The 26,539-nt window shown below is 39.7% G+C and overlaps 3 protein-coding genes across 5 annotated transcripts in view; 1 reads left to right on the forward strand and 2 right to left on the reverse strand.

Annotated features, from left to right (window-relative positions):
* Positions 1–26,539, forward strand: part of rpl15 (ribosomal protein L15) — a 332,935-nt gene that overhangs the window by 116,051 nt on the left and 190,345 nt on the right. The window lies entirely within an intron of this gene.
* LOC141754828 (replication protein A 32 kDa subunit-like) lies at positions 1,770–7,513 on the reverse strand. 3 transcript variants are annotated; one of them, XM_074614204.1, is made up of 9 exons: positions 7,355–7,512; positions 7,214–7,266; positions 7,018–7,119; positions 4,472–4,585; positions 4,305–4,376; positions 4,117–4,224; positions 3,731–3,835; positions 2,276–2,373; positions 1,770–2,083 (listed from the first exon to the last, which is right to left on the reverse strand). In XM_074614204.1, exons 1-9 carry the CDS (start codon positions 7,365–7,367, stop codon positions 2,002–2,004), a joined length of 747 nt encoding a protein of 248 aa, XP_074470305.1. In that variant the 5' UTR covers positions 7,368–7,512; the 3' UTR covers positions 1,770–2,001. The 3 variants fall into 3 exon arrangements, with proteins under 3 accessions (XP_074470305.1, XP_074470306.1, XP_074470307.1); XM_074614205.1 differs by lacking the exon at positions 4,117–4,224 and having other exon boundaries at positions 7,355–7,513; XM_074614206.1 differs by lacking the exons at positions 7,018–7,119; positions 7,214–7,266; positions 7,355–7,512 and adding an exon at positions 6,782–6,830.
* On the reverse strand, positions 7,651–25,144 carry pdik1l (PDLIM1 interacting kinase 1 like). Its single transcript, XM_074614203.1, has 3 exons — positions 24,936–25,144; positions 19,693–19,988; positions 7,651–13,625 (listed from the first exon to the last, which is right to left on the reverse strand). The coding sequence occupies exons 2-3, from the start codon at positions 19,975–19,977 to the stop codon at positions 12,885–12,887; spliced, it is 1,026 nt and encodes a 341-aa protein (XP_074470304.1). The 5' UTR covers positions 19,978–19,988; positions 24,936–25,144; the 3' UTR covers positions 7,651–12,884.

Raw genomic sequence — 26,539 nt, forward strand, 5'->3', positions numbered from 1 at the left:
GCAGCTTTGCTTCCCACATTTTAATGAATATAGAAGATTACATTTCTACAATATATTACCTGTTATCCAAATTAATTAGAATTCACTTTTTTAATATCATCATAAATCTTTAAGACTGGGTGCAGCACAGAGACTACATGAGGTGTAGCCTACTGGCAGCCCTATAATGCTGCAAAACCTGTATGATCAGTCACTACCTGGGATTATAACTCCTCTGTCATCTGTGATGGAAATTTAATGGAGAATGAAACACGGCTGCCAATATGGTTCACTGGGATCATTATTAAGGAGCGTGTCTACAATGCCAGCTAAGACATTTATAGACACATTAGTCTTCAAATAAATCCTCCCTGCAACAATCTTTAAGTTTCATCTTTAGTGACAGCGGTGAACCTGACTGACATAACTGACATAATGGGTTTCTGTTTGGATTCTAACACTTTATGTGCCTAATTCTGTTTACAGCTCATTTTCATGACCTAATTATTTCAGTTTTCTCCATCCAGGTCTCGGGGGGGGGAGTTGCATAAACAGCTCGTCCAAACATAGAAACACAGAACACAGAAATGAGCCATTATTAGGAAAACTACACATAAACAAACTCCAGACTCTGGAAACCACCGACAGTCTGCGTGTGTTGTCAACTGTAACACTTTTATTAAGTAAGTTATCATGTGATGGAGGAGACCCAGAGATCATTAAAAGAGAGTTTCTTTATGGGATCTCGTTTGCTGTTTGTTGGAAAATTATCCCATTAAAGTCACCACGAAATGAAAAATACATTTTCCCAGTTTTACTCCTTTGTCTCTGTGTTAATTGTTCATTTATCTCTTGGTATATGCCAAATATATGTAAAAATATATTCATCAAAATCTCTCTCCCCATCTTTTCTCTTCCTGTAAACGGTTTCAAATAGCGACGATGATGACTCATCCTGTATTCGGGAGGCGTTTACAAAAATTCATCCAATCAAATGAGACTTTAGGTGACTATAGCTAGCCACACTGGTCATATATAAAACCGCACTTCACCGTCTGTGGATGGTAGTAGCTAACAGAGCAACATGGAGAGAAAACAGTAAGATATGTGTCTTTGGATATCAGTGGGCAAAAACTTTTCATTTCCAAAAGAATGTGGCTGAGGTCTAATTCATTCAACGTAAACTTTTGCCAATTTTCAACCGACTCTGTGTCACTGCAGCACATTCACATGAATGGTAAAAGACCACTGGATGATGACGCAAAACTCTTCTACCGACTTGCAGATTAATTTAATGACACGGTCTACGTTCCTCATATCTTTTTTTTTCGTATAAAATGTATTCTGACCCATGCAAGGCCGACTGCGGACACCTCAGTGAAACGAATCAATCAGCTTCATGTTCTTTGATCGTGCGCCAGCCATTGAGCCTTTTGGCAAGTGGAAACCAGATTTTACTGAGCATGCATGTGTTGTATCCCGGGACTTCTCCTCCATCTTATCCTCCACGGAATTTACCATGACAGACATTCCAAAGTAGATTGGGCTGCCACCCTCGTCCACTTGTTTTCCACACTGAATTCTGGGAAACAGAGGCCTGCACGGAGACAGACATATGGGCACTGTACGGAGAACGTGTTAAATAAAGAGGGTACGAGACACATTTGAAACGTCATTCTTTATATACAGCAATCATGACATCATGTACCCACAAATTCAGCATATATATAACTTAGAAACAAAAAATATATACAGTCAAACATAAAGAAGCCTGAGCAAAACATCAGCAAATGATACACTATAAACCCTGTAACAGTGTCCTTATCTGCCCGTGGGTTCAACATCTTTAGACGACGACAGATAAAGCCATCAGCTACAGAACGTCATAACTGACTCAATTTAACCAAAAATAATTAAGATTTATATCACCCTAAAAATGTGGGTAGCGTGTGCGTCTTGATCAGCTTTAATCCAAGACTGTGATGTCTCTGATGTCTCAACACAGCCTCCAGGTATAGCCCGCTAATGTTCCGTCGACCTGAAATGATGCTCATCAATGGTACAGAAGACGTGACCTTCATTTATCAGAAAGGTCAAGGACGCTCTGTGCAGTAAAAGAGAGACACGTTGTGGGTTTACACATTTCATGCTTCCTCGTTGTTTGACAATCATCCAAGTATCAAATAATAAAGTATGGAGTACTTTGCTTGTACCTATCATCAACCTACATATGCTAAATATACCTATATATACTGCCTATATCCAAAGCTAGAGGTATAATGAGGTCAAGAGGTACCTGATGTCTCTCGGACTGAGGTAGTCTAGCTGAGTCTGCAGTTCATGGAAACCGATGCCGGGGTCGCAGTCAGAGAACCCCCTGAGTACCTGCAACACCTTACAGAGGAATCAAGAGATTACTTTACAACCCTGTGCTGCTGTCATTCCACTACACGCACGACAGGTTTCATTTTATTCATCAACACCAATGTGCCTTTCCAGAGACAATGTCACCGTCACTTAGATGTTGAGTCTTCCAAATGTAATTTTTAAAACACGTTGTGGTTATTTGTAGTATCGCATTCATTTGTAAATATTGTAATAATGCAATTTAAAATGTCCAATCCATTCACCTCACTATTTATACTGTGAGTAACCAAGCAATTATTGTTTTGTTACAGTTGCAGCAAAAAGTCGCTGTGACCTCCATGACAAAAAGGAATTATTGCTCAGTTTCTCTTTATAATGTGAAGAGGATCTCGTTGACACGAGACACCGACAACAAATTAACTATATTTTTCATGTTATGACATATTTTCTTGTTATTACTACATACAAAACAATTTTCACAATAAACTTGTTACAACAACGTTCTCTTTGTGTTGTTGTGTCGTTAAAATTCACCATTTTTTTTTTTTAAAGCAGGGGTCTCCAACCAGTAGCCTGCTCGCTACCAGTAGTTGTATATTTAATAATACAAATTAATTTTGTAAACCTGTTTACATTCTATCCAAACTTTCCAGCTCGTAGTGGTCTACGAACAGAGAGGGTAAAGGAGCTGAAAACAACATTTAAAAGACAACCTGTTAACCAAACTGACAAAGAAGGCCAACGCAGCAACAGAAACGTTATTAAAGGACATTAAAAGAAAGACAGAAATGATGTCTGCTATCTACGATGTACAACTTGGTGCTGTGAGTAGCTCCCGGACACTTTCATTCGTTCGATCATTCAGAGGAAAAAAAGGTTGGAGAGCCTTGATTTAAAAGAACAGTGTGTAACATTTAGGGCGATCTAGTGGCAGAAATGGAATATAATATTAAAAGTATGTTTTCTTTAGTGTATAATCACCTGAAACTAAGAATCGTTGTGTTTTTGTAAGCTTAGAATGAGCCGTTTATATCTACATAGGGAGCGGGTCCTCTCCATGGAGCCGGTCGCCATGTCTCTACAGTAGCCCAGAAGAGACAAACCAAACACTGGCTCTAGAGAGGGCCATTCAGGTTTTCACGTTCTCCTTCACACTGTACCTTTAAACAAAATCAACTCTTGATACAACAGCATACAGGCTTCTCATTAAAGGGAAATTCCAGTTTATTTCAACCTGGCATATTTCCCAGAAATGTCACCATTATGGCTTGATGGGTTGTGCTAACTTTGCACTCTTAACCTCTGGTGTAGGTGATTTGGGAAAATGAGGACTCACCCTAAACAACATGTGTTGTGTGTGAACTGACCCTTTAAACCCACTTACCTCACTCTGGATGGTGGACATATCGTTTCGCGAGAGGCCTTCAGGATGCCCGAGGACTCTTCCAGACAGCGAGGCAGCAGTGGTGTTCATATTCACATCAAACGCCTGCGACATAACAGACGGAGAAACATCCAAAATATCAGTTTTTGTAGAATTACAAACGTTAAAGAAGACAGAGACCAAAATCATTTACAAAATACCTGTAGCTGAACTCTTTAACTCAAGTATATGGTCATGAAAATGTCAAATTCTTGGTTTCAGTGGAGATTTTGTTTGTATCTCACAGTCTGAATTCTGCTCAATGAATAAGTCTGGAGTTAAAACAAATGATTTTTATAAGATCAGAATTTCTGTTACTGGTCAAAACCTTCCACAAGCTTGTGTACCTTTCCAAAAAGATGCATATGGGCTTGTACCACTTCCAACGTGTGGGATGTGATCTCATTCGGGTCCTCGATGCAACGGATATTCATTGCCAGCAATGACCTTTGACCCTAATGCAACATAAAAACAATCACTGCTCACTTCCTTTTAAAGTCCGTCAGCTCTAAAACCTTTTGTTTGTATCACTTACATTGAAGCTGCGCAGACTTCCCGTCACCCTCACGTACGTTCCAGGAGAAGCAGACGTCATCGGAGCACAGTCCTGTGAGAAAGAGGATTTGAAACTTGTTATTTAGTGCAGTTTGCATTTGCTTTGTAGATGTAGTTGTGAACAGATCCTGTAGATGCTATACTGGCCTCTGTGTTAACCCACTGCTTCACAGTTAAAGGTGGACCAGTCATGTCATCCACAGAGTACTGGATGTTTGTCACAAAGGGGGCCAATCCTCTGATGATGCCCACTACCGACACCTGCAGCGAGAGGAAGCACAAGAAATTACCCACAGACCACATTCCAGTCAAGAATCTGGCAACTTAAAGGGGACATATCGTGCTCATTTTCAGGTTCATACTTGTATTTTGGGTTTCTACAGGAACATGTTTACATAGTTTAATGTTTAAAAAAAACTTTATTTTCCTCAAGCTGTCTGCTTGAATATACCCGTATTTACATTCTGTCTGATGTTTTATTACATTTCAATGGAATTGCAACAGAAATGCGTTGCTAGGCAACAGCTTGGGTCCATGTTTACTTCCTGTCAGCTGATGTCATTCACATACACTGCAACGGGAAATAAACTGGGACCCATTTAGAATGTTTACGTTTAAAACTTTGAAATGGTCTAAATATTGTAAATTTGTGACATCACAAATGGACAGAAATCGTGACGGCTTGTTTCAAAAGCTCAGTTTCTGAATACGGGCCGTGTGTATTTCTCTGTGAATTAAGCGTTTCGATACTTTCACAGTATTTATATAGAACTTAAACCTGCTTTATATTATAAAAGACATGAAAATGTCACTTTTTATAATATGGGACCTTTAAGGTATTCTATGTGTTCCTGCAATTGAACAAGGCAGCGTTAAAATGGCAGGTTTTTGAATGGAGTTTTGAATGACAATCAAGAAAGCATGGTTGATACATGATTGACAGTTTCTAAATATTCCCAAATTTAATTTCTGAGGGTCTTTGAAGTTTCTATTTTAACATGCATAGTGACACAGTGTTCACCTAAATGCCAGAGGTGGGACAAAGTCATTTGTTTTGCAAGTCACAAGTTTATGAAGTCCAGAGACACTACCCAGGTCAAGTCCAAGGTCAAGTCCCAAATCACATCCAAGTTCTAAACTTTGTGTTTCTACTCATTATTTGAGTCTGTAAGTACTGTACTTAAGCACAATTTTGAAATACTTGTACTTTACGTATTTCCATTTTCTGCTACGTTATACTCCATTACATCTTATTGTAGATTTTACTCCACTTCATTTATCTGACGGCTGGAGTTAAGTTTACTTTTCAGATCCAGATTTTATTAGTTACCTTTTACATAAAAGTACCAATTCTGCTAATCTACCCAGTAGTACACAACGTATCTAAAATTGTCTCCACATTGAAGAACCACAACATCAACATGTATTCATTAGTGACAAAAACACTATTCTATAATAATATGACACTATGAAAAGGAGCCATTCTGCATGAGTACTTTTACTTGTATGTTACTTGTAACATTTTGAATGGAGATGTTTTACTTGTTACAGATTATTTCTACGCTGTAGTACTTCTACTTTTACTGAAGTAAAACATCCGAGTTCTTCCTCCACCTCGGTTCTTGACTTCGGAGACAACCAGTTGGCAAAACAATCTCACCTCAAGATCCATTTAGTAGCTTTCAAAGTTGTGCTGTGCTGTGCTGTGCTGTGCTGTGCTGTGCTGTGCTGTGCTGTGCTGTGCTGTGACAAACACCCATTTCCTTCCTGATTATATAACATGATTGTCGGGAGATAAGGAGTTGATACACGCTGCACACTTTTTAAAGCCGTGCTAGCACCGTGGCTGTATGCATGGTTATGTCGGTCGGTCCACTACTTTCATCCAGATTAAAACATCTCAACCAGTACTGGATGAATTTCACATTTTGTGCATACATGAGTGTGTACTGCATCATAATAACCTTGATGATCCTCTGACTTTTCATCGAATGCCAGCATGAGGTTGACATTTTTTGGTTTTGAGTGAAATATCTTCACAATTATTTGATGGACTGCCGTGGAATTTAGAAAAAAGATATTCAAGGTCCCTCAAGGATAAAATAAATAACTTCCATCTGACCTTTCATTTACTGTAGAACCACAAACTTTTCAGTAGGGCTGCTCGGTCGTTTTGGTCTTGGTCACCTAAGGTTTCTTTAGTCGATTAGTAATTTTTTAAGCTTTTTCATGCTGAATGACTTATTTCTGAGCACGTCTCTGGTAAACACAAGATTTAAAAGTGATGCTTCTGTGTGATTCTTTGTGGAGAAATTCAGTTTCACAGATCTGACGAGTGAATCAACTAATAGATTAGTCGACAAAATCTAATGAGTGTTAGTCTACTAAGAAATCTTTGGTTGAGGACAGCCCTAAAAGTTAAGTCTTGTCTTTTTCAAACTGACTGATATACCATACCTCAGCCCTTCTCACCGCAGCCATTTTGACATGTCATTGCTGGTAAACACAGGTGTAATTAAAAACAGTAATTGTAGCCCTGTTCCATTGAGGTGTGCCAATTCATGGTATTAATTACACCTGTGTTTACCCTGCTATGGCTGCTGTGGAAAGTCCCTTTTAAGACAGTGACGTGCATTCATGTAGAGTGAAATCAACTTTTTAGATTCTGATAGATTTTGTGTTGCTACTCGTACCTGGTTGAGCTCCAAGTCGCAGATTGCAAAGTTATCACTGCTGACTTGAGAAGCAGCCAGCAGCTGAGACACTGTGCAGGGCAAAATCTGAAGAGCTGTCCTCTGTGTGGTGAGAGATCAGGGTTTAAGGAACGCATTACAGTCTGCATGAACACATTTGTATAGTATTTCAGATATCGACAGAAGACAAACACACCTTTATTATCCCTGCTTTCTGGCCGGTCATCCCATCAGGGGACTGACTGCACGCTGTGTAGAAGCAGAAGATGCAAACCATGTTAACACAAAAAAGGAGAACGATACTGTTTTTGTTGGGGGTGACTTCACCATAACTTACCTTGGTTCCACATGACAAAATATCTTCAGATTTAACTGTCACATGGGCAGCTACTAAACTGGCAGCACTAGGAGGATACAGCTAATTTAGCTGGCAGCTTCTTTAATGTCCACAGGCCATCAGGTGAATTGAATTACAGCAATTACCTGTTGGTGCAGAGCAGGGACCAAAGAAAATGAGCCGAGGAAGGAAATGGAGCCATTTGCATGCTCCCCGTTTCTTTAAAAGCAATTCAATTATTATTTGAATCCATTTTTTATTACAAATCAATTCAACAGTGATTGACAGGTTTCACACCACTTTTGATAAACTTCATTTAATCTCTTCAAAATATGTTACAATGACATAAGAGCAAAAAATTGTTCAATACAAAAGTGTGAGAGAAGAAGTTTGCCTGGCTTGTGTGTTTGGATCTGTTATTAGATAAGATTCCAGGTGGTCTTGATCTGACACGGGACATGTTTTATGTCGAGTGGAGCCCTGATCCAGAACTCATTAAGGTACTGCATCGGTATATCTCCTCGAACTAAAGTCGCTGAGCAGTTGGTAATATTTATTAAAAGAAGAATATCGACAATCTGATCTCACTGGCAAGTGGTAGGCAATCTTCTTAGTGACCGACGACGTGGGGAAAATGATTAAAGGTGCAAAGAATGGATATATTATAAGACCTCAGCCTTGTGTCCATTTTTTTCTAGTGGCCACTCGTGGTATTGCAGCAAAAAAAAATCCCCATACAGCCAAACAAGTATTTTCCCCATAGACCACCATTGTAAGAGACGTCTGTAAAACTGTCGATGAGACACTTGGTAAATTATGAATCTTTCTATTGTGAATTTTTTGATCCACAATAGAGAGGTTTCATATTTATAAAACTTTCGAGCCGAGAAAAGCGGTTTAAACATCTCACATCATCGCAAAGTCTATGGGCCCCGGAAGCTAGACAACTTTTTTTGGCGTATGCACCAGTCGAGCAATTTTCATTGGACTGAAGAGGCGCCATCTTGGGGTTCTTATTTTACATCCATGGTGCAAAGTAACAAAAAAAATATGATTTACTCCAGACCAAGAAAGGGCTCTTCCATTACAGTCAATACAAAAAGATTACGCAGATGTCTTCCTTGTTTACTGACTGGAGTCAGCAGCATTGTGCTCAGTGCTGCCACCGGTGGCCAGAAACTGTATTACAGCAATATTACTGAATAAAAGCCTTTACACACCTGCAGCGATTTTTTCATGTGATTAATTTGCACGTCAAGATATATATATTTTTCCAAACTGTTTTTGTCAAGAATACTTTAACACAGAACTCCAATATTACACGGCGAAAAAGTATGTTTTCTTCGGAACGAGGTTGATTTTTTTTTAGCTTTCGCACCGCAAATAAAGGCATCGACCAATCACGTTGTGCAGAAATATTTATGAAATAACATCACTCTGCACATTATTTCTAAGCTGAAATGTTCGAGTTCTGGGAGATAGCAAAGCAGTGCGGTGGTACGTTGTATGGTGGTCCTGGATCAGGGCTGCTAAAGTTGTTGAGGTTTAATTGATGTCCAAGAACACCAAATATCCCGGTACCAGACAGAAAAGATGATTCGAGTTGACCCACTTTGTTGCTTACACAAATTCACAAACAATAGGCAAATGAAAAACATACAGTTACCACTAGCACACCGACAGTATTAACCTGTAAATATATCACATCTTTTCAATGATTGAAGTGAACTGAAGCTGAAGTAAGAGTTAAAATTGAATCCATCACAGCAATTTACATGTTAAACAAGTCAATGTTCTTGAGAACAGAGCACACCCAGTCAAATGTATACATCAACCTTGTTCATATCCCCCCCGTTGATCCTGTACAGTATTTACACATGTGCAAAGGAATTTATAACAACAAATCAAAAGAGTGAAATCTCTTAATACCCCCAGACGTATAGCATTCTGTTTGGCAAACCTCACAGGAAGCCAATCGTCTTCCTTCCCCTCTCTCGTCGAGAAAGGTTGAAGGAAGAAATCTGGCCCGGAAACGACTCTACCCATCATCCTCTGCTCTTGCTCAGAGCTCCGAGGATGTGCGTGTGACCTACTTTTGAGTCCAAACTTTGTTGCTCGTGAACAGAAAAAAAACACAAACACCACATTCTTTAAGGAAAGCAACATTGTCCAAAGCAGCATAGATGTCCTGCAGTTTTTAATACCGATTTGTGGTATTGCTATTGATACCAAAAAAAGCACCATGCCGAGTCGGTGAAACATGGTGCGTCTCAAGCACAACTTCTGCTAATTCGGTGCTTGAGGTCAATATCAATGAGGCCACATAGTGTCAAAAAGAAAAAACGGTGAATTTCAGAAATAAGGCAAATCTCAAAATCGCATCATGCCATTTAGCAGATAAATATTGGCGACAAGTCAAAGAAAATTCTCTTTTTTTCAAAACAGAGTTTGAGAGCAAAGATGGATTGTTTGGTTTTACAGGTAAAATTTGTTAAAAGTGCACAAATTATGTATGACCTGAAAGGCAAAAAAAGGGGTCCCGAGCAATGATCCTCTGCCAAGTGCTGCAACAACTTAATAGGCTTAGAATTAGCCTGTCGGAAGCATGAAGAAAGGGATTACTGTAAGATCCAGAGCCAAAGGAAACGAGGAGCAGTGACACAGTGAGAGGAGATCAAGAGTACAACAGTATTATGTATCCAAAAAGAAGAAGAAAAAAAAAAAAAAGAGAAAAAGCAGAGATCCTCTGGCTCATGGAGGATTGTGTGTGTGCTGGTGTCTTCTCTCGCTTCTTTCCCTGAAGGTGAGAGGCACTGCATGCATAAGTAGACTGTTGGCTGACATTGTGTTCGCCTGGTAAACAAAATACCGACGCAGTTATCGCACTGAATCCAGCCTCACAGAGCTCCTCCATATAATGCAGCAGGTAGTTATGAGGAATAAATATAAACAACTCAATAAAAAGTGCTTTCAGTGACATTCACTGAATCCCTCACTTTTTTTCTTTTTCACTCATTCAGGTCTAAATGGACTCAGATGTGAATATTCATGTCAGCAGCTCACCCTTCGGATAATTCAATCTATGTTTAGGCAACATAGGGATCAAGAGGAGACTTGTGTGCCACGTGTTGGGGGAGTCACTCCACAAAGTCTTTTGAACGTAGGCCAACCTGCTCGCTTTATTGTAGCGTGATCGGGTGTTTGGATTTCTTGATAAAAAATAATAATTCTGGTTTATTACAACTTTGGCTTCACAGTTTGGGACACTATTTCTAACAATGGATCGGACAGGTTGTAAACAAGGCGACAGATTACCTTAACCACTTTATTTGTTGCTAATGATCCCTCGTTACACAAAGAAACTGAGTGAGCACCAGAGAGGTTAAAAAGATTTCAACCGACTCACAGAGTTAACGTCAACATTAGCTAGCTACAGCTAATAATATCTTGCCATGACAGCTGTCGTTTCAGCCAGCGAAATCGAAGATCACCTACTAAAAATGAGAAGGTGGTTTTATCCATTTCGGTCTATAATGAAATTACCACACATTTTGAGTGGTAAATCTGCCACGGCTAATCACTGTAAACTGCATTCATGCCTCACTAAAATATTAAGTTTAACAGGCAGAGACACTTAGTGACGGGTCAAATAACACAATGTAGGGCTGGGTAATTAGAAGAGCATAAAGGCCGATTGGCTGAGTTTATCGCCAGTTGTTTTTTTGGGGTGATTTTTGTCATCCTATTTTGCTAATTTAATGGTCTGCCTCGGACGAACGAGCGAGAGCTGCTGCTCAACGTGCAGAGAGAGAGAGCCAGCGGGGTAAAACAGCTCGCAGTGCCGGCATATTTTCACATCTCACTCTGTGAATTAAGGGTTGATTTCAACCAACCAGAGTTGGTGATTGTTGGAACAGCAGACGACAGTTTTGGGGGAGTTTTATTTTATTTGTCGAGTTTGAATGAAGTGTGTTTTACAATAAGTTAACGAGGCAATTAAGCTAACGTTACGCCGTGTTCACTCTAGATAGCGGCAACCGCAATAATTAAATTTTTTTCTGCAGCCGGGAGGCGTGTTTATGTGTTTCAGGTGGGTACTACATTTTTTGTAACATGTCACAGAAGTCACAGGATCTGTTTACTGATTGGCTGCGTGTCCTCTCGCTGAGCTCAGGAGCGGCCGCCGCAGCTTTTCAGACATTGCATGGCAGCTCGCCGCAGGCCGTACTTTGACGTTGCTCTGGTGTGAATTTGGTGTTAAGTCTTTTAGTAACAAATAGAAATTCACAAGGTGTACGGTTGTATTTTTCTGTTTAAGGAGAATAGGTGTAAGAATATTTCCTTTTCTTTGATCCTTTGTTGACGTCATGTGTTTATTTATTAGACTAAAAAAGACTAAAAGAGAGCTTGTGGAACGCAGCAAACTCTCTGCTTGAACACATCTCCCAGCAAAAACTACAGGGAATATATTGGCAGTTGTTAAAACTAAAACTATGAAAGTATATGAACCAAGTTGTAATAAACCAGTATGATCATTTAAGCCCTCTTCCTCATTAACTGTGTGAAGTGTTTTGTGTTTAAGGCTCTGTACAAAATAAAGGTGACCTGTCTTGATGGGTTATACATTCTGGTATACTGGTTAGGGGCGTGTCTGGGACCACTCGACTTATCTTGAAGTCTGTAATGGGCAGAAAGAGGGAAAAAAATGCAACCACAAGCACCTGCTGGCTGGTCACTAACCGATAAAATGTCCCCCACCCACTCAACCGACGAAGCAGCCTGTAGAAAGAAAAAAAGCACCAAAGTTTGGTATGTTTCCCCTCCAAAACTACTGAGAAAAGTGACCGTGATAGTAGATGTTTGTCTACAAATACCATCAGCTGCATGTTTTTTTATTACCTGAGCATTTAATGCCAAAAACAGAATCGAATCTTGATGTAAATATGAATGCTGGTGGTCACGTACCAGGCTGAAATCCGTTTGTAAGTCAGGTTCTGTCAAAGCCTTCCAACATTCAACACATTGTGTCTTATAATGTTGGCCCTTTGGATAAAATGTACGCTGTAATGATCACAGGATAATGTCTCATATTGCATTTAGTAACAATTAGCACCGAGTCCGAGATGGTTATTTGTAGACAAACTGTCTCAGTGTCACTTTGACTTTCTCTTCTAATTGAATCCAGGACTTTTTGGGGTCATTTTGCTCTTCCAGCACGCTCGAGTGATTCTGTAAGGAGGAAGTGGAAGCTGTGATGTGATTAGCCTGAGACTAAGCTGCAATTTGGAGCAGCAGCAGCGGTGGGTGTCACACCTCTCCCCTCCAATATAAAAGACACGCTAGTAGAGGACTGCATGTGCTTGGACAGTGGATGAAGTTAAGCCATGATATAAACAATGACTATTCTAATTATTGTTCCCGAGTTTTTAAAAAAACAAAACGATAATCCCCCGTTATGTGATCTAGATTGACAGCGGCTGATGTACATGTGCTTGATCGGCTGAGTCTGTGGCGCCGTTTCGCTCGTCCATCACGTGTCCCAGTCCAGCTCTCTGCAGGCGATACGGACCAGTCTGAGCTCCAGTTCAAAGGCGTCAGGCCGTTCCTGAGGGTTGGCCGACAGCATATCCCTGATCAGCTGCTTCATGTGGCTGTTCATGCTCTTTTTCCTGGCGGGGATCAGCAGCTCCATCTTTGGGTTCTCCAGCAGGGCCTCCCCTAAGGGTACAATCTCTGAGCCCTGCTGCACGTAGCTCCCCAGCAGCTCCTTCTGAGTCTCCACGTCCACGAAGGTGATGCGCTCCACCATGGCCCAGATGATTATCCCCAGGGCGAAGATGTCCGCTTTAGCCGTGTAGTGGCCCTCCCAGACCTCCGGCGCCATGTAGAAGTCCGTCCCGCACGCCGTGGACAGGAAGCACTTGTTGACGCTGGCCGGCTCCTCCGGGTTGAGCCCGGAGGTGGAGCAGACCTTGCTCAGCCCGAAGTCGGCCACTTTGAGGGTGGGCTCGCACGAGCCGGTCGGCGTGCAGGCCTGGGAGATGAGGATGTTGTCCGGTTTGAGGTCGCGGTGTATGATCTGGTTGCGGTGCAGGAAGGCCAGGGCGCTGCCCAGCTGCAGCATGAAGCTGGTGTTGGTCTTGCGGCTGGGCTTGCGGGACAGCAGGTAGGCGTTCATGTCGCCGCCGTCACAGAAGTCCATGACGAACCACAGGTAGTAGGCACAGCACGGGTCGAATGTGATCTCGCCTTTCAGAGACGTCTCCACCAGCTACAGGAGGAAAGCAGAAAAACGAAGTCAACGTGAGACCACTGGTGATGTGTGGACCAAAAATATGAAACAGTATCACCATGATATTTGTCAAGTTTTCCTCAGTTACGGTCCATTTTTGCTTTTGACAGCCCGGCACCAATTAACTGGAAACTAACCGGTTAATTTTTTAAGAAAAAACACAAAATGCGACATGAAATACAAGAGGCAATTTCCTTTTAGTCCGGCACTTCATTGACTCAACGAGCTTTGGCGTCGTATTTCGAAGCACCATCCATTTAGAGGTGCTGAAATTGTTATGTGTATCGTTAAGGGTGCTCCGATCGTTAGTTATCGGCCGACATTCTTACTAAATATTTTGATCGGTGATCAGATGATACATCCATTCAGGTTCTGATTTCTTTTGGATGTTAATGGTTAAAAGGCAGAACGTGTTTCAATGCACACAGAGCCAAACTGTGATGGACCGTGGAACATTTACATCGAGCACCACCAGTGATACAGCAGGAGACGTCTCTGCAGCGTGAGGAGGAGAAAATGTCACTCATAACTAAACAAGCAAGGTTGCCGTGGCTTTGTATTCACGACATGATGTCTCCCACCTTCCTTTATGGGCCATTTTTCAAATCAAAAGCAGCGTGAGAGGCCTCTCATCTTTTATGCCTGCTGCAGGAAGTGAGTTCATTTAATCTCCCTTTTTTGACAGCGGACCACAAACCTGTGAGGGTTTCATCCATCTCACATTAAATTAAGATTAAATGGGATGCCTTTCTGGAATGATAGGTGGTGTTTTGTATTAAAACACAGAAAAAGCTACAGGTTTGTTAAAGAAAAATTGTACACTATAAACGGCTACATTTTCATTTGGAAAATTTGGAAAGGTTGAAATAATGCAAGAAGTTGAAGTGGCAGTTGAAATACAATTAGTGAAGAACGCCGAAATGGCAGTTAAAATGGAGGCGCTGAATGTCGTTGAATTCTCAGTTGAAGTGTAAAGGTGTTTTCAGATAGAGAGCGGTCGCCGCCATCCGCCCTCTCCTTGCCGCAGCCACAGACCTCCATCCCGCCATGTTTACATTAAAAGCAATGGAAGTGGCAACCGCTGTCTGAAAGCACCTTGAAAGATGAATGTGGTTGAAATATGAGTTTATGAGTAAAAGATGAAGGCCATTGCAATGTCAATTAAACAGTAAGAGAAGAAGGCAACTGAAAGGAGTTTGTGTAACCACTGAAAGCAGTTGTAGAGTAAGAGATGAAGGCAGCCATTTCAGATTTTGTCTTAGTCTTCAGACAACAATGCTTGTTAGTTTTATTCACATTTTAGCCATTTTTATCCTTCATAGTTTGTCTAGTTTTAGTTGATGACAATTCAAAACGTTTTAGTTGAAGAAAAATCATTACATCTTAAATCAACTTTTAGTTAAAATGTTTTCTTTCGGTCAGCTATTTTTTAATTTAGTCGTAGTCCTGTGTCAGATGTTCTTTTTTAGTCATCAGATTATATCGAACATTTCAGTAAATATAGTCTAGCCAAAACAATAATTTTAGTCAAACTTATTTCACATAAGGTTTTATCTGTCATTAACTGATGAAAAACACAGGTTGAATGATTAAGAATTAAGATTACTGATGCGTGGTTCAGTTGCACCCACCGGTCCGTTGAGAGCCAATTTGCCCGCCCAACCAGTAAAAATATGTGTTAATCAACCATCCAACCCCGACCCGCAAACTTGCAAATTTATGCATTAGTAGCACAATTGTCCGGACTGAGGACGGAGACTAGAAGGACAGAGACGGACTGAGCTCTGCCGCTGCCTCAGCGCGTGGTGTGTTTGAGAGAGTGACTGAGTGAGGGGAATAGAAAGTGGCAGGTGACGAAAAAAAAGAGATTTTGGTAAAGATTTGTATTTTTTAAAATACATTTTAGTCTCGTCCTTTTTCGTCAATGATATTGAATGTTTGATATTGTTACCGTTATGCTGAAATCCCACCAGCGAAGTGGCGAAATGTGGCCTACAGCATGCTCCCATGCAATGTCTATAAAAAGCTGCAGCCGTAAGATTCTGCTGCGGGTTGTGACCAAAATAAAAGGTTGGGAAAAGTTTAACTTTTAGCGGCAAAGTACAGTGTAATTTTTGCGTTGAGCCGGACTTCACTGCTGCCTGGTGTGAATTCAGCATTTACTGTTTCATGACGTCGGTGACGTCTCGTCATTCTCGTCACGGGAAAAAAGGTCGTTGACAAATATAGTTCGTCATACTTTTCGTTAACGAAATTAACACTGGATGACGGCAGTTGAAATGTCAGTTGAAGACTACGAGACGCATGCAGTTAAAACATGAAGAGCGAGGGATCAATGCAGTTGAAATGTCAGTCGTAGAGTAAGATTAGGGAAGTTGAAATGTCAGTGGACGAGTGAGAGATGATTACATTTGAAATGTCAGTTGAGACCGAAGTGCCAGAGAACGTTGAAGTGTGTGTACACTGTCTGTAAATACATGTGTAGTCTCTAGTTGGTTTGTAGCCAGAGACAGACGTTAAAGATTAGTTGAAGTGGAAAACATTTGTTTAAGTGTCAGTTGAGGCTGGCGTAACCACACATTGGGGCTTTTGATGTAAACTGTTTTCCAAGGCAGCACAATGGCCTGAATGTGTGTAGTAGAAACCCTGCTGTAAACAAATTGTTTTACATGCCGCTAGCCAAAGAATCCACTACCCAAAAAGAATAGATGCAAATTATCCCACAGTTGGTGCGGTCAGATAATTCTGCCCTATTATCATTTGTTCTTCTGTAAGCACGTACTGGAACGTTACAGAGCAATAAAGAGGAGCTGGAATAAAAGGGGATTCTGGGAAAGAGTCCAATGCTGGCGCTGCAGAAAACGCAATGAACGGCCTGACAATGGGACCGCGTGCCGCTGAGAGACTATAATCAGGCACCGGCAGAGTGCCTGTGAGCCGGGCGTCAGACAGCGGGGAGGCACTGCGACATGACAGGCTGCAGACAGGTTTACTCCCCCCCTCCCCAACCCCTGATAACACATTCATGTGACTGTGGAGGCAACACAGATCCAACTAGAAGCTTCTAGATCTTCTGCTAGTGCACATCAGCAGCACACACACAGGAATATAAACCAGGGTTCAACTGCATGCTTATTATTCAAAGTGCTGATATTTTCTGTCTCCATAATTAATCATATTATAATATGAGTTTACACAACAAACAGCTAGCTTAGCTGCTAATGACTCACTTTGTGTTACTAAATCACTAACATTTATGTTTAACCTATTAGGTCTGCACTGTCACAGCAATATGTCAACAGTGGTTGGTAGAGGATGGAAAAAGGATATCAGGACACACTTTGTAAATCAAAACAGGCTTCTGATTCATTACAAAAAAATGACAGTTAGTCTATTTGAAAACACAGCAACAACTGCCCAAACACGACTCTCTAAAATATCACATTACAGCAGACAAAGGCTGCTGTCCTCTGAAATCTGCCATCATCTCTGGGAGTTGTGGACAGGAATGCTCAGCCCTACGTCTCGCCAACAAAGATTCAGTCTACAGATATTAACGAGATCTGCTTTTGGCAGTTGGCAAACAAGTAGAGCAACTGTGTGAGGCAGATAATGAGATAACATTGGCCGATCTTTACTGTTACGGGCACTTTAAAAGGGAGGTTTATGTTTATGTTAAGACTGCCAACCAGGCCAAGGTTTGAGATTTATTTTCAAGATAATAATACTAGGGCTCTCAAATTTAAAGCAATAATAACGTGTAAATGCAAATTAATTTTAACGCAACTAATTTCTTTAACACATTAACGAAAAATTGAATATTTCGGAAGTTATTTAAAGCTATAGTGACGATACTGCTATCATATGTAACTAGAAAAAACATAAAGAATCCATTGGTGCCAACCATGTCATACTAGCTTGTTGAGAAGGAGGTTAAATAACGCTCCAAACTTACGCTAAATTTTGGGGTGGAAAAACAGTCATGGCTACTTTCAAAGGGATCCCTTGAGCTGTTAATTGATTTCCAGTACTTGACAAATCTCCCTTTAAGGTACATTTTTAACAGATAAAAAAGTGCTAATGTGTATTCATTTGTGATTAATCAAGATTGACTATAGACAATCAAGCTTTTAATTGCAATTAAATATTTTAATCAATTGACAGCCCTAATAATAATTATCTACAAAGGCTGCCACACTGCACCTTTACTAGACTTTTGCTGCTGATGTTTGCACACTTTTATCGTTATCGTATTATACTCGTATTGCTTATATTTTGGTGCTAAGATTCTGCACTCGCTGATATTTCTCACTAATCTTTTTTATCTCATTCATCATGCCTTATTTATTCCTTGTACATATTTGTGAAATCTTTTAATACAATACACCATTTGAGGTTGGCGCTAGGGGCTGCAAAATGAATGGAATATTAATCGCGATCACGATTTTGGCTTCAAACAATTAAATGAACATGATCGACTGCGATATTGACATTTAAAAATGTGTGTCCCGCTCATATAATACTCTTCCTTGATCAAATCAAGCGCTTCCTAAACTAACAGCACAGCCACCAGGGGGAGATCAAGATGTTTTGTACTGAATGTTGCAGCTGCAGTCCAGAGTAGAAGAGGAGTACACTGTATATTACTTAGGTGAAGAAGAACCTTATTTTTAGCCTTATTTTGATGCAAAGACTTGTTAATTAGCAGAAAACGTAGCACAACATGGAAGTAAAAGCAGTGCTCTGTAAATGTGAAAGTGAAATAAAAACATTTTGTCCCTAAAAATCAATGAATAATCATGATAAATAATCGTGATCTCAATGTTGATCAAAATAATTGTGATTATCATTTTTGGCCATAATTGTGCATCCCTAGTTGACGCAACTGCAATTTGCGTTGTGCTTGCATAATGGCAATAAAGTTCTCGATTGATTTATGCAGTCAAGTCTGATTGAGAGACACAGCTATTGTGTCTGTGATGCATCACATAGTAATAATCAGACTCATTCAGGCAACCTGGACAGCTGCTGGAGAAACGGTTTGTGTGGAAACTTGTCTGGTATTTCTACTCACTTCTAATTCTGCAGTACTTGACAGTCTGGTTATTCCTCCCGGACTATTACGCAGCAACGACTGCTCTGTATGCAAGTGTTACTTTGCATCTATCAAAAAGTAATGAAAACAATGCAAGACACAGACGCTTGAAGACTGGTGCCCAATGATAACTGATGTAATTATGGCAAATCAGATTAAATCAAACAAATAGCTAGTCAATGCTGCAGTAGCTGCTGGTTAGCAATATTGGCTTATCCAATTAGTAAACAGTGATTTTACTTTTCACTGATCTATAGCACAATAGGAAACAATGCAGAAATTGTTGATACTGAATGTAGGGCACTGATCAAATCATCATGACGGACGTCATTCTCATGGAGACCATTTTCAAATAGGTCCAGTAGCAGGAAATATGTGTACAAAAAAAACTCTGACTTAACTGGTTCAGAGGTTGCATTGTTAACTGGATTCATGCCAATTTAAAATGAATCATAGAAACAAAGACACTCCTTATAACTCCAAAACGTCCCTGAGAGCAATCATGTTTTTAAGTTTTCTTCAGTATCAAAGTAATGCAGTGATAGTTGTCTGTACATGCATAGTTTGCATTGCAAACAGGAACTGATTCACATACCCTCAGTGAGATTTCTTGCACACAACCATTCACTATAAAAGTCACTTATCTTCCCTGGAAGACTTTTACTCTGAAGCAGCTGCAGGAAGTGTTGAGTATGCGCTTCATCAGAACAGAAACTTTGCAAAAAGTTATCTGTTATGTAGCACTCAAAGTGAAGTAAACACATCAAACATTCAGTACTTGTCTGGCCTCATAATCAAGATCCACTTACAGCCTGAATGCTGGGTGGCATTAACATTACATTAAAGCTTGTGTGTCCCATCTTTCCAACATTCAACATGAATGCAGCATCAATGCGAGATTACTGGTAAACTGCCCCCCCGACCCTGTCCCAATGAACTCTGTCTCCTCACCTCCAAGTAGAGCGGGGAGCTGGAGCCATGGTTCATCCTCTGGGCCAGCTGGTCCCGCTGCAGGATGCACTCCTCCAGGTGGATGACGTTCGGGTGCTGGCTTTGGATGCTGCTGAGGGCCCAGAACTCGCGCAGCGCCAGCTCCACATTCTCTGGGGAGTGGCAGCGGATCTTCTTCACCGCCACCCGGGCCCCGGTGCGCTTCACTACCGCCTCATAGACCACGCCGTAACTGCCACGCCCCACCTCCTGGATCAGCTCGTACTTCGGCTGGCTGCTTACCATCCTATTCCTCACTGTGGACAAAGAACATGGGGGTTGGCTTTCTCTTGATTCACAGTTTTAACCGTAAAGATTCTTAATGTGTCCCAGTTTGTTTTTCTGGTGGCACTGTATGTGAAGGACTAACTGACAGGAAGTAAACATGAACCCAAGCTGTTGCCTAGCAACCCAATTCTATTGAAATGCTTTAAACGGAACATTTCAGTCAGAGGGTAAATACAGGCAGCAGTATGAGGAAAATAAAGTTGTTTTTTTTAACATTACAGCATGTAAACATTCTCTAGTAGACACCGCAACATTATAACGTTTCCTGTCCATGACAGAGTTAGCATGCAGCTTTAGCCATGATGTCTAGCTTTCCTGCAATGTGTGAAACCCAAACTGTTTCCATACTTTACTGTATGTGTAGTGTTTACCACTTTGGATTTAAAATGTGAGGGTGCAGGTCGTATCCACACGGACGTTTTCTGCTTCCTCTCTTCGTCCCGCTGCAGCCGACCGCAGTTTGTTTTGGTTGACGGATACGGAACGGATATGACGTCACGTTACTCTGACTACAACAATAAAAGCGATAACTTCCTTCTACCTCCGCACAGACTCAAATTAAGCAAATACATCGATTCTGGCATTAAAAAATCTATTTCAAAATCGTTAAAAAAATATATATTATTATGCTGTTATATTAACATTATACAGTATTAGCCACATGTAGCAAACAAAACGCCGCCAATAAACCTAAAAGTGAAAGCTACGGCAAAGATAGCCACTCAATTCAAGTAACTCAGACTGCCACAGCCTCATATTAGCTTCAGCTAATCTTGTTGGTAACATCAGTCTCTTATGATACAGTTGAGTATAGGAGTCCTATTTCTGTTATTTGGGCATCACTTAAAAGCAGCCTCATATCTCCAGGGTCTTGAATTCCCACAACACCCTTGAAAGCCAACATTAGTTTCCTTTTGCTCCCTCTTGTGGACCAGTAAACCTGACATCTTTCCCCCCAACCACAAAATAAATTCCTGCTTTTTTCTGAGCCACACATTTTGTCCTGTTATCACATAAATGCTCCCCCTGAAGTGTTCATATGGGTGTTACACCAGAGTCGGACCAAACAGTTCAAGCTGCCAACACTGCCCACTTTATTGGCATGTTGGTGTAAGAATGTGGTATTCTGTTAGATAATTGATAAATAAATCATTGCGTTCTTGTTCCCTGAAGCATAAACACATTTTTTCAGCATCCCTTCCTGTGTCTCTTATTATTGTCCAATATGATGGCAGAGCACGTCATATGATAACAGAAGCTAGAGAAATCCCTCACCCAAAAACAACCAAATGAGGGAACCTACATACCGGAGCTGCAATGATTAATCAATTAATTGATTAGTTGTCAACTATGCAATTAATCGTTTTTAGAATTTTTTTTTAAGAAGAAAAAGTCTAAATTTTCTGATTCTAGCTTCTTAAATGTGAATATTTTCTGGTTTCTTTACTCCTCTATGACAGTAAACTGAATATCTTTGAGTTGTGGACAAAACAACAACAATATCTTGGGCTTTGGGAAACACTAATCAACATTTTTGTCAATTTTCTGACATTTTATAGACCAAACAACTAATCGATTAATTGAGAAAATGATCGACAGATTAATCAACAATGAAAATAATAGTTAGTTGCAGCCCTAATAGGATGTTTCCTGGTATTAATCAATATTTTATTTAATTTCAAAGTTCTTATGGCTGCTATTGTTTAGACAATTTTATATTCGTCAAAGTAAAGTATCATATCGGTCATAGTAATAGGGCTGCAACTAATGATTATTTTCATTATCAATTAATCTGTTTTCAATTAGTCGAAAACCAGCAGTCAAATGACCACAGATATTCAATTTACTGTCATAAAGGACTGAGCAAACAGAAAATAATCTATTAATTGTCAACTATTAGATGAATCACCAACTATTTTGATAATTGTTAAAATGTTTCGAGTAATCTTTTTAAGAAGAAAAGTCAATTTTCTGCTTCCAGCTTCTTAAATGTGAATATTTTCTGGTTTCTTTACTCCTCTATGACAGGAAACAGAATATTTTTCAGTTGTGGAAAAAACAAGACGTATGAGGACGTCATCTTGGGCTTTGGGAAACACTGATCGACATTTTTCTCCATTTTCTGACATTTTATAGACCAAACAACTAATCGATTAATCAAGAAAATAATCAACAGATTAATCGATAATGAAAATAATCGTTAGTTGCAGCCCTAGTACATACCACTCCTGCACAAACACCAGCAGCACCTTTACGGTACTGCATGCGTGAAGGTGACCACTGCACATAATACCCCTCACACAAAAAACACACCTCATAGTATTGCCACATAAATTACCACGGTGTTACATTGACACCACGTTTCACAAACTGGTGGTATCCGTTACAGGGTTATTATGTTACCGTGTAGAGGTGTTTATGACTGCGTGACCCTGCATATACGCATGTCACACCACACCACATGCCTCTGAGGCATGTACTGCAAAGCTGTTTACATTGAAAATAGAAAGTGTGGAAAAGGCATTCCTCACCAGAAGAGGTCAGTCAAATCATCCGTCTCACTCATCCTGATTGTGCAGTTACATAATCCTGATCCACCTGCCAGGACATAATAGCGCTAAGGCAACTACTAATTATTTTCATAATCAGGTATTCTATTACATTTCCTAACAATGGCTAAAGACTAAGAGTACATGTGAAAGAAATTAAAGAGGTGTCTTTAAATTGATTGGCATGGGTGATTATTTTCCTTGTTTTGTCCAACCAACAGTCCAAAGCCCAAGACATAAAATTTTCGATGATATAATTTAGGGCTGTCCCAAATACCATTTTTTTTGGCTTTGAAGTTTCAGTGAGAAATATTCAAATGTATTCGAAGCTTCGCGGAGCAGCGCAGCACGGCGCTGCAGGCTGGCACGTTCTGTGTGTCTGTCTCCATCTCACCAATTTCAGTGCCCGGGACCGTAATATTGTACACACACGCATCTCTACATCTAATAACTAATAATAATGAATAATGTTGTGGTATTATTCCTTATTTCAGCTCTAGATATAATACAGTTTTACTATTTGACAAGCAGGAAACTGAGAATGTTAGAGACTTGTGCTTTATAAATGCCTTAATTTTTTTCAATTAATTTTCTGTTGATTGACTAATTGATTAATAGACTGATTGTTCCAGCTTTACTTTTAATGAAATTACTTGTTTTCTTATACGCCAACATAGTAAAAGTAGGGCTGTCAAAGTTAACACGATAATAACTCAAGAATTAATTTTAACACCACTAATTTCTGTAACGCGTTATCGCAACTTGCGATTTTTAGGTTGTAGCGGACTCAGTTTTAAAGCTAGTGAATACTGGCATCATATGAATCTACAAAACAAGAAATCTATTGATACCAACCATGTCATTCTAGCTTGTCGCGAAGGAGGTTAAATAACGCTCCAAACTTACGCTAAATTTTGGCAAGGAAAAACTGGCATGGCCATTTTCAAAGGGGTCCTTTGACCTCTGACCTCAAGATATGTGATGGAAAATGGGTTCTATGGGTACCCACGAGTCTCCCCTTTATAGACATGCCCACTTTATGATAATCACATGCAGTTTGGGGCAAGTCATAGTCAAGTCAGCACACTGACAGCTGTTGTTGCCTGTTGGGCTGCAGTTTGCCATGTTATGATTTGAGCATATATTTTATGCTAAATGCAGTACCTGTGAGGGTTTCTGGACAATATTTGTCATTGTTTCGTGTTGACAAATGATTTCCAATAATAAATATAATATATACATACATTTTCATAAGGCAAGCATATTTGCCCACTCCCATGTTGATAAGAGTATCAAATATTTGACAAATCTCCCTTTAAGGTACATTTTGAACAGATAAAAAATCTGTGCTTAATTTGTGATTAATTCATTTACAATATCAAACTGTTATAACTATAATAATAACACCCTTGTGAAAATCCTACATAACATTCAAATCAAAATATAGACAAATAAATGGATCATAAAGTGCAGGTTCTAATATATATTATATATATTATATATATATATATATATATATTATATATATATATATATATATATATATATATATAATATATATATTATATATATATATATATGACAACCTGTATGACATATCCTAGTCTGGCTACATTAATGACGTGTGTAGATCCTCATTTACTAACACAACCTCTTAAGCAACAACATACAAACAGATGTAGTACTGTTTGTCAATAACAAACTAGTAGCAACACACAAGTTCAGCTGTTTTACCAAACCGATGCAAAACATAAGTCTACCACACTCACTGCCTGTACATGGCTATTCAGTGCACAAATTATACAAACTTAAATTTAATGTAGCAATATACTTGACACTGACACATTTACTAATGAGAAAACATCTCCAAAAACTCAGAAGTCGAAAGCTGTCTCTTTGACAGCACGCTAGCCAGCATGCTAACAGGCTAATTAGACCTCCACTGTGCTGATTGGCTAACATGCTAACAGGCTAACAGCTAACTATGTGGCCTGGCCGCCGTCAGCTAACGATGTTGTTGGTGAGCTAACGTGAGCTAATCACGTTAACAGCAGCAGCTAACAAAGAGTCCAGCTCAGCACAGAGCAGCAGACACAGAGAAGCTACATGCAGACACACATTACACACCTAGAACTAGTCTTACATTGGACTAACGATGGGACGTGCATGATGAGCACTGGACAGTTTATTGTCCAGTGTGGGTGTGTGTGTGTTTGCGTGTGCGTGTGTGTGCGTGTGTGCAGATTCCTGCAAACACACCTGCGAGACGAGCAGACAGGTAGCCTCAGTTAGACGAGACAATAATAGTGTGAATGTTAGAAGAGGCTGCGGATGTTCCGCTGCAGGTTGTCATGTTTTCAGTCTCACCTTTGAGTCTCTTCTCCTCGGTTCATTTGTTGTCTTCCTCCTCCGTCTCCCTGGCAGCCATTACCACCGCACACGTTCAGCTCTGCTCGCTCAGTCAGACCGAGAGGAGGAGGTTTATACTCAAACACTGGACGACGTGAGAGAGCGTGCAGCTGCTGCTGAGCGGGGCGTGCAGCGCAGAGGTGAGGCCAGGAGGAGGCGGCTTCCGGCTGCACATTTCAAAATAAAACTCCTGTTTTCAAAGAACAAAACACTGTGAAGACCAGAAAAGTCACGGAAATAGTATTAAAGCATTTAATTGATTAATAAATAATTGTACAATACAAAATTGGCATTGATACATTTGTTTACAAATTGATTTGAATTACAAAGTAATTAATGATTTGACATTTTAATGGGCAATTCAAAGAAACATTATAAAAAAAATTTACAAAGGAAATAACTAATAAGCAATAACTAGTTCTAATTAAAAAGGGATTTTTAAAAAATGACATAAAACAGTCGATAAGTACATCATTTAAAAATACATTAATTCATTCATTATCAATTCATAAATAAATAATGAAATTTAAAATTATATTTGAAAATGCAGTTTAAAGATCCCATATTATAAAAAAATTAGATTTTCATGTTTTTTTTATTATAAAGCAGGCTTAAGTCCTATATAAATACTGTGAAAGTATCGAAACACTCAATCGACAGAGAAATAGACACAGCCCGTATTCAAAAACTCTTTGTCTGAAATAAGCTGTCAGGATTTCGGCCCATTCGTGATGTCGCAAATATACAATATTTAGACCCTTGACACAATTTTAAACGTAAACATTCCAAATGTGTCCCAGTTTATTCCTGGTTGCAGTGTATGTGAATGACATCAGCTGACAGGAAGTACACATGGACCCCAGCTGTTGCCTAGCAATGCAATTATGTTGCAATTCCGTCAAAATGCGCTAAAACGGTACATTTCGGACAGAGGGAAAATACAGGCATATTCAGGCTGACAGTATGAGGAAAATAATGTGATTTTTGAACATTACAGCATGTAAACATGTTCTAGTAGAAACACAAAATACAAGTATGAACCTGAAAATGAGCGTGATATGGGACCTTTAAAAAGAGAAATAAATAACGGGATTCATAAATTGAATTAGGAATACTGGTTTTAATCAGGCCTTTAAAAGGGCAACTTCTTTTCCCATTTGCATTACCATTTTCCGGCATAGTGATGTGGTAAAAAATTTGAAGACATAATCCCATACTAATATTTCCATGATGTGCCGACATTCAGTGTCTGGAAATATGGACCATATTTATATAGATAATATCATATTATAATAACACTTTTGACTTTAAATATAGACGTTTTTTATTTTATTTATTATTTTATTGTTGGTCATTGATGCTGTATATATATATACTATTTATATATACATATATATATATACACATTAGGGCTGTCAACCGATTAAAATATTTAATCGCGATTAATCGTAAATTATTGCTTACTGTACGATTGCTAAACTGCATGTGATTATCATAAAGTGGGCATGTCTGTAAAGGGGAGACTCGTGGGTACCCATAGAACCCATTTTCATTCACATATC

Source organism: Sebastes fasciatus, chromosome 17 (genome assembly GCF_043250625.1).
Source record: "Sebastes fasciatus isolate fSebFas1 chromosome 17, fSebFas1.pri, whole genome shotgun sequence".
NCBI lineage: Eukaryota > Metazoa > Chordata > Actinopteri > Perciformes > Sebastidae > Sebastes > Sebastes fasciatus.